The sequence below is a fragment of the Haliotis rubra genome, unplaced genomic scaffold, assembly GCF_003918875.1.
Source record: "Haliotis rubra isolate DU_JTF1 unplaced genomic scaffold, ASM391887v1 Scf100, whole genome shotgun sequence".
NCBI classification, from domain to species: domain Eukaryota; kingdom Metazoa; phylum Mollusca; class Gastropoda; order Lepetellida; family Haliotidae; genus Haliotis; species Haliotis rubra.
Genome location: NW_025764893.1, coordinates 1,104,686 through 1,116,309, shown reverse-complemented (window position 1 = coordinate 1,116,309; position 11,624 = coordinate 1,104,686). Strand labels below are relative to the sequence as shown.

At 38.6% G+C, this 11,624-nt stretch overlaps 1 protein-coding gene and 1 long non-coding RNA gene across 2 annotated transcripts in view; both read right to left on the bottom strand.

The window, feature by feature from the left end:
* Positions 1-715: 715 nt before the first annotated feature.
* On the bottom strand, positions 716-3,685 carry LOC124266646. Its single transcript, XR_006895809.1, has 2 exons — positions 3,201-3,685; positions 716-3,138 (listed from the first exon to the last, which is right to left on the bottom strand). It is a non-coding gene; the product is annotated as an uncharacterized LOC124266646 (long non-coding RNA).
* Positions 3,686-6,886: 3,201 nt separating this feature from the next.
* Positions 6,887-11,624, bottom strand: part of LOC124266637 (beta-adrenergic receptor kinase 2-like) — a 127,210-nt gene continuing 122,472 nt past the window's right edge. Inside the window, exon 19 of the mRNA XM_046701441.1 lies at positions 6,887-10,763. Within this exon, the coding sequence (XP_046557397.1) occupies positions 10,584-10,763 (180 nt within the window). The 3' untranslated portion in view covers positions 6,887-10,583. The remainder of the gene's footprint in view (positions 10,764-11,624) is intronic.

Here is an 11,624-nt window from a genome sequence, read left to right as displayed (position 1 = left end):
AACGCCTGAAATTTCCGCTGTTCTCAGGTTATTGCCAGTTTCTCTCCCACCGGGAGCACTGTTATCCACTGTTGGAGATGCCAATGTATCTGCCAGTTGAAAAATTCTGTGGCGTGTCGTCTTCACGACCTCATCGCTAAGTTATTTGTCTGCCGCGCGGGGCACCGCCATATTGGTCAATTCAGACGAACAGACCACGACCCGCGGCCGTATAGGTCAGATAGCTTAGTAGCTAAACTTGGATAACACTGTCCATAAAACTCAATGAACCGCCTCCGAAGAACTTCTTGCACACTATCCTCGTAGCATGTCCTTCGAAACACCAAAACACTGAAGATATTCACAATATTCAACTCAGTCGAAAACTTCTGATACTAACCGATTCTTATAAACACACATATTGATTCCTATGCGCATGCGCACCTCTCATGGTATTCCGAAAGTAAGGAATAGGGAGGTGGACTTGTAAATGATTGTCTATTTGTAAATCACTCATTCCTCTAGTACAAAGCAATCTGGGTCTGTTCAATGTTGTGTAAAAATATATTGTATCTTTTGGTTGTGCCACATGTATATTTTACTGACAAATTTGTCATATTTGCCAGTCAAGTCTTATAGCTTGAGAGCAGGTCCAGTATGCTGGTTCCCTATGCTGCTTAGTTCCACTGACTTGAACTCAGACCTCATTCCCGAGACAAGACAACAAGACAAGTTCGATGTCAGAAATTTTCGTTTATTACGACCTTCAGTTGTGTGTGGAGAGCCACCTGCAAAATGCCATCACAATATGTAAAAGGTGAAATTCACACAAACTGAAGCAAGGGTTTGCACAGCCATTTCAGGTACCAACAGTACTGAGCGTGCCTCAAGGGACGTGACTCTAATACTGAAACGGCACCTGGGAGAACTTATTACACAGTTGTCTCCCCTGAGTGACCTGATCCTGAAATGACTGTGCATCAAATCATAATAATTTATCAAAGAATGAGATTCTTCGTAATAACACAGAGATTTTCTTTGCTTTATATACATACAGTGGCCTAGCTTTTCATGTACAAATAATTACAAATATTGGCATGTCTTAATTTTCCACACATATACAGTTAAAAAATGGTCTGCGTCATGACAGGTTTTGTAAAATGGCTAAGTAAGTCCACTCATAGCATATAAACAATATCACACATCGGACATAAGCATTAAATAGAAGAATATAGTACAAAGTCTGGCTACATTTGGCCAGCAGCCCAGATGTATACAATCATAAATACACAATGAAAATGACTCATGTATTTCTAGACATTACTCCTAGAATAGGTAGACATACAGCTGCTAAAATAAAATTTGTTATAAAAGCTTAACCTTAAATTCAACAAATCTACATAAAAGAAAATTGATGAGATTTTGTTTCACATTCAATGCATGTTCGTCTGTCTCTATTCATCAACACGACTAGCACATTTCGGAGATGAAAACTTAAATTACATCACTGATAGAGGCAGTATTCTTGCATGTAGATCATCCTCTTACCTGTTTGTTAAGTCTTCTTGCAATATCAGTTGCAAAAATACTTCATAGACAATTTACCTTTGGCAAGTTAAACCCTTGTTAGTACAAAATAGTGACTTTAGCAGAGTTTCTTCGCAACAATAAATATTCATAAGATTTACAACATCTAAAACATTGAAATTAATCAGATATGGCAAAGATAAACTAGTTCCCAGCCTACATATCATAACTTATGTGACAAAAAACTGTGAAACATATTGCACAATCACAAATGTACATCCTTCAACATCAGGAGAGCAATTCAGAATTAGAAACTGACTGACTGTAAGTTGGGTGAGTTCAGTAGCACCTGATATTAAATGAGACAAATTTTAATTAAAGTTTCTTTACCATGAATGAAAATACTCGATCCAATAAGAAAATTGAGACGCATTTAAATCACAGTTTCTTTTAAGTGACAGAAAGTACTTGAACCCTTGTAAAAGAAACTTATATATATTTGCCATATATATTTGTTGAGCTATGAAAGTTATAGATTCCTTGAATGAAATTTACAGTGCTGAATCATTTCATTGAATAATATTTACGGTACATTTATAAAATAAATATTGATGAATGTGTACAGCCTTCAACTTCTCTTGTACTGCTCTTGATTTAATATTGTAACATTAAACCATGGAACAGCACATTAATTTGATAAATATCATCTCTGTTCAATAAACTCAGAGAAAGAAAACTGGAAAACTACATTTTAAGGCATTCTTCTATATAGGCAATACAGAGGGCATAGGAGAAACACTTGACATTACATTTCAGATATGGCCATCTCAAACCCCTTTTGAGCCGAGACTATTTCTGAACACTTATAGGTCTATTACTAGAAGTCTTGTATTCCAACCCAAATATCTCGCATTAAGAGTAATGAGATGGACACCTCCACTACGTATCACAACAATTAGACATCTGGAGGGAATTGGCTTTTCATGTGCAAAAAGAGATTCCTTGAAACAAAGATTGCCCTTTTTGGTCAGGTGAACAAATTTTAACCCTCCAACTGACTGGATAAATACATTTGTTGGTGTATCTGTAAATCATAGCAATAGCCAAATTGTCTACTTTTTGGTCCCCACATGGGCACCAAGTGTGAAGCCAATTTCTGATATTCAGTGCCATGATATTGCACGAATACTGCTGAAAGTGGCGTAAAACCAAACACTTTCTTTTAACTTAATCTTTTTAAGGTGTTTTCATCATGCAAGTTGCATATAATTCATTTCTGTAAAGAGTCCTATTCATTTCCCTTCAAAATGGATTATTCGGAAAAGGCAGGTTTTGCTAGTATATTACGGCCTCCAGTAAAATTTGTTCACACGTCCTCTCAAGTGTTTTCAAGAAAAGCCTATTATAACAACAGAGTGGCAACACATAAGAAAATATTCAAAAGTAGACAGTCTACTCATCTTAGCAAGTAGAGGAGGTCCTTAAAAATAGCCATACCAATACTGCTTGTTGCTGATTATTTTAAATATAAAAATTCCAAATATGATATTTTGCAAAACACTGTCACTCGGTATGTCTGAAAACTACTGCTTCCCTCGTCATCATAACACTACTGTGTTTAGTGGTTGTCACCTCATGCCTTGTAGTGAAAACATGAACGTCATCATAACACTACTGTGTTTAGTGGTTGTCACCTCATGCCTTGTAGTGAAACCATGAACGTCATCATAACACTACTGTGTTAAGTGGTTGTCACCTCATGCCTTGTAGTGAAACCATGAACGTCATCATAACATTACTGTGTTAAGTGGTTGTCATCTCATTTCTTGTAGTGAAACCATGAACGTCATCATAACACTCTGTGTTAAGTGGTTGTCATCTCATGCCTTGTAGTGAAACCATGAACGTCATCATAACACTCTGTGTTAAGTGGTTGTCATCTCATGCCTTGTAGTGAAACCATGAACGTCATCATAACACTCTGTGTTAAGTGGTTGTCATCTCATGCCTTGTAGTGAAACCATGAACGTCATCATAACACTCTGTGTTAAGTGGTTGTCATCTCATGCCTTGTAGTGAAACCATGAACGTCATCATAACATTACTGTGTTAAGTGGTTGTCATCTCATGCCTTGTAGTGAAACCATGAACGTCATCATAACACTACTGTGGCTGTCATCTCATGCCTTGAACCGTGAACATCAACCATCATCATCCATGAACTAACTGTGAAAAGTGGCTGTCATCTCATGCCTTGTAGTGAAACCATGAACGCCATCATAACACTCTGCCTTGTGTGTTGTCATCATCATAACACTACTGTGGCTGTCATGTCATGCCTTGTAGTGAAACCATGAACGTCATCATAACACTCTGTGTTAAGTGGTTGTCATCCCATGCCTTGTAGTGAAACCATGAATGTCATCTCATGCCTTGTAGTGAAACCATGAGCGTCATCTCATGCCTTGTAGTGAAACCATGAACGTCATCATAACACTCTGTGTTAAGTGACTGTCATCTCATGCCTTGTAGTGAAACCATGAACGACATCATAACACTGTGTTAAGTGGTTGTCATCTCATGCCTTGTAGTGAAACCATGAACGTCATTTGTGTGGTACACAGAATGGATGCAGTGACATCTATTTCTATGAAGAGGGAAATGTTATCACAATACATATATAGACACTGCCAACACAGACAGCCTGACAATGGAGAAGTTTCTGGAGCTAATGAAGCATATATTAGTCATACATTCACTTAATTACCTCTACTCACTCTGTACAAAACTAACCATACAATGTTGCTCGTTGCTTTGAGAAGGATTAATCTGGTTGCTAGGAGGTGCAATGATATCATAATGACTAGAAGCATGATATCACCTTCCCAGATGTTTCTTGCTGCTTAGCAACAAGATCCTTACCCGATTTGTTGTCAAAAATATGTTACACAGGAAAGTGAATTATTGACATAAAAATTGCCAATATTCAAATGAATAGTGTCTTGACACGTTATTTCAAATAAATATTTAAGGGATATGTTTCTATAGTAACCTGCAAGTGCACTGGCAGCTAAATCAAATATTTTACATCTTGATGAGCAAACAAAATCATTATATTGAATATTATAAGGGAACAGATGTTTTCTTCCCACAAAAGCTGAAGTGGTTACAAAGAACAAAGTATTTCTCATGATAATCTAAAAGATACAATTCCAAATGCCCTAGGGTTATTTTCAGTCATGAATGATACAGTGTGTTGTATCATATGGCTACCATGTCAAGTATTCAAACTGATCTCCTACCCTCGGACATCAGGGATTGAACTTTACAAAGTAAAATGCATTACACAATCATGTGTTGCTATTCCCCTCCCCAAAGTGAGTGAGTTTAGTTTTACGCCGCACTCAGCAATATTCCAGCTATATGGCGGTCTGTAAAGACGTTTGGACCCAATCCAGTGATCAACAGCATGAGCATTGATTGCATTGGGAACCGATATTGAGGAAACTGACCACCGATCCCGATAATAATAACCTGGCAAGCACATGGGTTTGAAGACCTATTCTACCCGGATCTTCACGGGTCCCCCTCCCCCCAAAGAGAAGATTAAGAATTCATATATTTTGCAGACTTTGCCACCTCACTATATGTTGCAGCTATTGAGGAAAGAATATGACAATAATAACCTGATTGAGCAATGTACACGCCCGAGGCAGGAGAGGCCTCGGAAACAATCTGGTGATACCACACAGAACTACTGAGATGCGATGATATGTCGGACCAGACACCTAGTCACAGAAGCACTGTACACACAAACACTTACCTGAAAAGTATAAGACAAAGGTAGTTTGTAAAATTGTAACATAACAAGGATGGGGAACAGTTCTCAAAAAATCAAATGGATTTCAACAATAATATTATGCAATTGCATATTGAAGAACACTATCACCATACTGTCAAATACACCAAAGAAGTTTCAGCGATCATTTGAGGACTCTGTGGAGCACTGAAAACTTCCTAGAATAACTGAAAGGCTGAAGGCCTCTAGTTCTTCATTCAATATGAAAGAGAATAGGACAAGATTGACTAGTAGAACATACTTTTGGTGTGAAGGTTTGGTTGTCATGGCAACAATAAAACATAAGACCTTCAACTACACAATTATATGCTGATGTAGAGAAGCTATGAACTGGTCCAAACCGGTATTATCCAGTGCTACCTGCTGGATAAGACAGGTTTAGGCTTGAATAAGTGATGCACATCATTGTTGTTCTTTATGAGAATAAAAGTTGTCATTGCTGGTGTGTGGTCAACAGAATTTCAACGATGTGGATTTGTTTCGAATCTCAACTTTGACCATCAAGGGTTTGAAACTGACCATTTGTAAAATCACTCTTGTCAGTCAAAAAGGGACTTCAAATCCACATATCTCAAGCACGGGTATCAATATATCCCTTGTTCTGGCAAGGAACAGCTCAACATGGAATTATCCAGAGAAATATTTGTGAGATGAGTTCCCAAACAATTTAGTGTCACATTAATTTCTAAACAGAGGCATAAGGAAAGGAGTTGACATATTAAAAATTAGGGCACAAAGACCTCACATTCAAGCACTAAATATATAATATTCTATTAAAATAAACAAACAACATATGGGGTCATCTCAAAACCTCAAGGTTTGCCCGTGAATCTTAAGATCAGGAACTAAATCATAAAGAACAAAACATCACCTCAAAAGCCACCCTTGATTTCCACACTAAAGTTATGAAATATTTGATAAAACGATACACTTAAAATGAGCACGCGCTGTTTTGAGATGATCCCTGCCATAGGTATGTATAACAGTAACATGGAGTAAAAGTATGGGGTCGGCAGGACTGAGTTAAAATACTGTATTATGACTTCACGGGCACGGCAGCTGTGTCCATGCTGGGCATCCAAACATGTCCTTTGGTACATCTTGGTCTCTCTCCTCTTACTCATTAAACCTACTGAACCTGATGAAGGCTTCAACCTGATAATCACTTATGACCTTTGAGGTCAATCAATGACCTTGACATCTGTCTGTTAATAAGGGTGACCAGTGACCTATGTCAGTAACCTCGAGTTGAAGCAACAGATGATAGGTATGATTGTTGTCCTCTATGATAGTGCTCATCCATTACCTACAGAGTATAAGCTATAGTTATACATGTGTATTGCTGTGACGGCTTCCTTCAACACTAGTTAATTTCTAGTCAAATTTGGTCAATCCAAAACTGGTGTGAGTGAGTGAGTGAGTTTAGTTTTACACCGCACTCAGCAATATTCAAGCTATATGGCGGCGGTCTGTAAATAATCGAGTCTGGACCAGACAATCCAGTGATCAACCAAAAATGTATCAATATTGGTACTTCACAAGTACTTGGAGTCAATCACGAAACCAAAATTTAATTTACTAAGGAATCGACCATTCACCAACATTAAACCTGGCAATACAACATATTCTGCAGACTTGCTCAGGCAGCATATTTATGCCTTGCAAACATTTTTTACAATTTTAGAACACCATCTTGAATTCTTCTTGTTCTGAATCTGGCTCACCCGGTCAAACTCTAAGGTATAATTACAGAGATGTAATCAACCTTTGGTCACCAATAGCCCAGCAATAGACTTGTCATGTCTACAAGTAGAGAGGCAAACATTGTCACAGACCTCAGAACAGGTGTCGGGTGTACAAGGAAACATGATGTGCAGATATTAAGGAAATATTTTGAAACTGACACCAGCCTACATCACATACATATTATCCTGAAATGTGATTGACCATTTACAGTGTCCCACAACAATATATTACCTTAGTAAGAATATTCCGCTGTTATGTTCCTCATGTGTACTTGATAAACTTTACATTCACACTTGGTGGAATATTGTTGAAGAAAAACAAGAATGAAAATAAAAGTTTTACCCCCCCCCAAGTATCTGCCACATTGTTGACATGGTGGGTGCTGTGAAATTTTAAAAAATTGTTTGGCTCCTTGAACTATGCTGTTTTGTAACAGTGACTGGAAAAAATCCTTGCAAAACCAAAAAGATTGCTTTCTTCCCCTTTTAAATACTCCTCAAGCTGCTGTTTGTTAATATGTGATTTTCCCACAGCTAAATCAATCCTTAATGAGAAAACTTGTGTGCTCTGCAATTCATCATAAAATGTCCAGCCCTTTCTTCCAGCCTTGTCTGGTTGTATAAATCTTTCCTATACTGCATTTACAGCCATAAATGGTCATATTGCTACTAAATTCACAGTGGGTGTATAACAAGCCAGTTCTATTTTGAACTTATTGAGTGTACAATGACTGACCACTCATTCTGTTGAAACCTGCATCTGAAGCATGTGTGCTAGTTGATAGGATGTTAATTCATTAATGAAAAGGTTTTCATCCTTTATACTTCTGTACAGACATTATCTGCCAGCAGACTTGCTTGTCTTTGTACAACTAATCAAAGTGAACAATGTCTCTATTCTTTGGTTTTTGCAGATTCACATCCTAACAATACCTGTGTGCATATCTAAAGGAGGAGGATTCAGTAAGTGCTGGATATGTTATCAAAATCTGTATGGCAGAATTGGGTTGATACAGATCTATGGAAACAATAGTATGTATCAAATAGCATTGTTTCACAAGGTAATATAAACTTGACTATATAACCCTGTTCTTGTTTGTTGGGTACTATAGTATCATAAGCAAGACTCAAACTATACTGTAAGATGTGTTAAGTTGCCTCTCTAAGTGGTTTGGAGCTTTTTCAGGAATCAGAATGAATCTCAAATAAGCATTTGCCAAAGGAATCCCTCACAAGCACTTGCCTGGGGAATCCCAAATAAGCATCAGTCAAAGTAATACTCCAAAATACACCTGACAAAAGAATCCCAAACAAGCACCTGCAAAAGGAATCCCTAACAAGAAGCCCACACAGGAATCCCAATAAGCACCTGCAAAAGGAATTCTTTAACAGGAGCCTGCAGAAGAAATCTCCAACAAGCCTCAGCCAAAGCAATTCCAAAACAAGCATCTGCTGAAGAAATCACCAAAAAGCAAACACCATGGAATAAGGTTATCAGCATTCAATCTTTCCTCTAAATTATCATAAGCAAGCATTGGTTCAGAGTACATGAACTCAACACAAAGCACCTGCACAATGGTATGAGCCTTTGCTTCTTAACGTCATCAGGAAACATTAATTGTATATCCACAACATCCTCACAGATGTTTCTACTGACAGTGGCGAAGTGTTAGGTGAATGAACAAATTTACTACAGTGTGATGACGTATTGTCCGGTCTATACAGTGCACCTGGTAAGGGGGCTTGGATACTGTAGCAACAATGAGTCTTTCACTTTAACCATCAACCAAAATATGAGAAATGAAATACCAGTATTAGGCTATGTGTTCAAAAGATATATGAAAAGTAACATTATTATCCACGTGGTCAGACATTGTTATGTACAAAGCACAACAATTGAAAAGTATCATTAAAATGACTCAAGTTAACAGAGCATGCCAACTTGAAAAAGTAATAAGATGTAAGAGATCCAATTTCTAAAATTCAACGTGTTCCCAAATGAATCATCCCTTGTTGATGTAAATGAAAAAAAGTTGCATTTCAAAACAGCACCAAGCAGGCAGACATTACACTAGAATAAGGGGAGATAACTCAAGTGTACCAACCATATTGTGCACAAAGAGGACAGAGTGAAATTGTCATAGAGTAAAGTGGGTCCAGCCCCATCCAGAACAACATGTAACAATAAGCTGTAATACTCTTAAGAAATCCTAAACATCATATATCACTAGAATCACCACGGTAAAATATGAAAACGTAATCTTATTGTGTACATTTGAACACATATCAAGATGACTAGCCATGACGTCGTCACTGGCGTAAACATTTAGAACACAGCTCAAAAGACGGTCACAAGACGGATAACGTACGTACGCTACAAGTTGGGAAGTTGTGAAAGACTTAGAATGCATCCCATGTAGGCTTACTTATGAAGGATTGGGAGTCGAGGGCAACGCACGGCACATGACAGGAAGGGAGTTCCCTTCTCAACATCTGCCTGTACACAGTGGTAACCGTGATACATACGCATAACAAATGAAGAGGGACCCTCTGAATGAAGACAAGTTTGGTATAGGTATACACTGGGAGAGAGAGAGGACACCTCATCCTCCTACAGATTATCTTGTACATATGTCCATACATACATCGACAGAAAGGGAGGGTTGCTACTTGCCTCAACATTTGATATTCATATGTATGATTATTCCTACATATGCACTTCATCCGATCTTAACCTTGACACATATGACCTTGACCTCACACTTTGACATAGTACACAGGTAGCTATGTCAACAGGTACAGGATAACATACGTGTGAACAATCCTAAGTGATGATTACTACAGATATTATGACATGATTGGAAATAATCAGATTTGTCTTCGTGTCTATCCATTGGTACATCTGTGTTTGTTGGTGAGGGTTATTTTTGTAACGCTGTTGTGGTGTTCCTCTTGTACTGTATCCAGTAACACGTGTCTGTTCCCATACAGAACACAAGAAATGTCTGCTCTTCTGTATATCCACATAGACTTCCTATCTCATTTTCTGGATACTCCAACTATTTCGAATGACATTACCACTTTTTGTCACAGGTCAGTACCACAGATGCTTAAGAAGGTCAAAGGCCATCCATGCGACCTTGACCTCCCATATATCCTGGGATTTCATACAGCAGGGAATAACATGTCCATATCGCCTGTCTGCAATATATGAACAACTGGTTGATGAGACAAAGAAAACAACAGTCTCTCTCTCCAAGCAGACTCCTGCCGAAAGAATGTTCCACACATTCAAGAACTGACTGTCCATTTGATGACATTATGCCAGATGGTCTACAATGTATAATGAAATATCTCAAGTCACATGATGAAATATATCCCATAATGCCTCATCTACATGTCACTGAAGTACCAGGATGTAAAAACTGCTACTAAAATCAGTATGATTGCGAAACTGTTAGGGCCACCTCCCTCTAGCTTCCGTTGCTGTTCCGATGTTCAAGTGGCGTGCGTAAGTTCTCATTACTTGGGCTGTTTACAAGATCCGAGCCATACAGCTTGCTTGCCTTCTTGTTCATCGTGGCCATGATTTGAGCAGACGTCTTGTATGCAGTGATGATCTCATCCTTCCACTGGGTAATCAGCACACGGTCCTGAAAACCAGAGATATTACTGATCACTTACTGTCATATTGTTCACTACACATTTATTCATTACCAGTTGCTCAAACACTACTCTTCGAATCAGAATATTTTATTCAACCGCCTCCGTGGTGTAGTGGTTAGAGCGTCCGCCCGGAGAGCGGAAGGTCGCGGGTTCGATCCCCGACCGCGTCATACCAAAAACACATTAAAATATGGTACTTGTTGGTCCCTGCCTGGCGCTCGGCATTAATGGGTACAACAAGGACTGGTCGGCTCGGAGTCAGTATAATGTGTCTGAGTGGGGTATTCATGCTTCACTGCGGCATGGTATCTCAGTGGGCTAGCACTATAAAACCAGCTTAAGTCTCGGCTAGTACAAGCAGCCGCACATACACATACACATGCATGCACGTCGTCATATGAGCGAAATATTCTCAAGCACGACGTAAAACCCAATTTCACCTCACCTCACCTCATATTTTATTCATATTCATCGAGTTGTCCATACCCAAATGTTCATAACATATTGCTTATTTGTTACTATTTACATACCCTATAGCTTATCGACAATCTAGTGATTTCAAATATTGTCTTACCAGATCAGTTCCAAGTTTGAACCAGTGAAAATATTTTGGTCATGTATTCTTCCTAAACTGAATGCAACAGCAGTACGAATAGAAATCTGATTATTATTTTCTGTCTCAAGTTCAAAAGTTGACAGGGGCGATGGGGTAGCCTAGTGGTTAAAGCGTTCGCTCGTCACGCCAAAGACCTGGGTTCGATTCCCCACATGGGCACAATGTGTGAAGCCCATTTCTGGTGTCCCCCGCCGTCATATTGCTGGAATATTGCTAAAAGTGGCGTAAAACC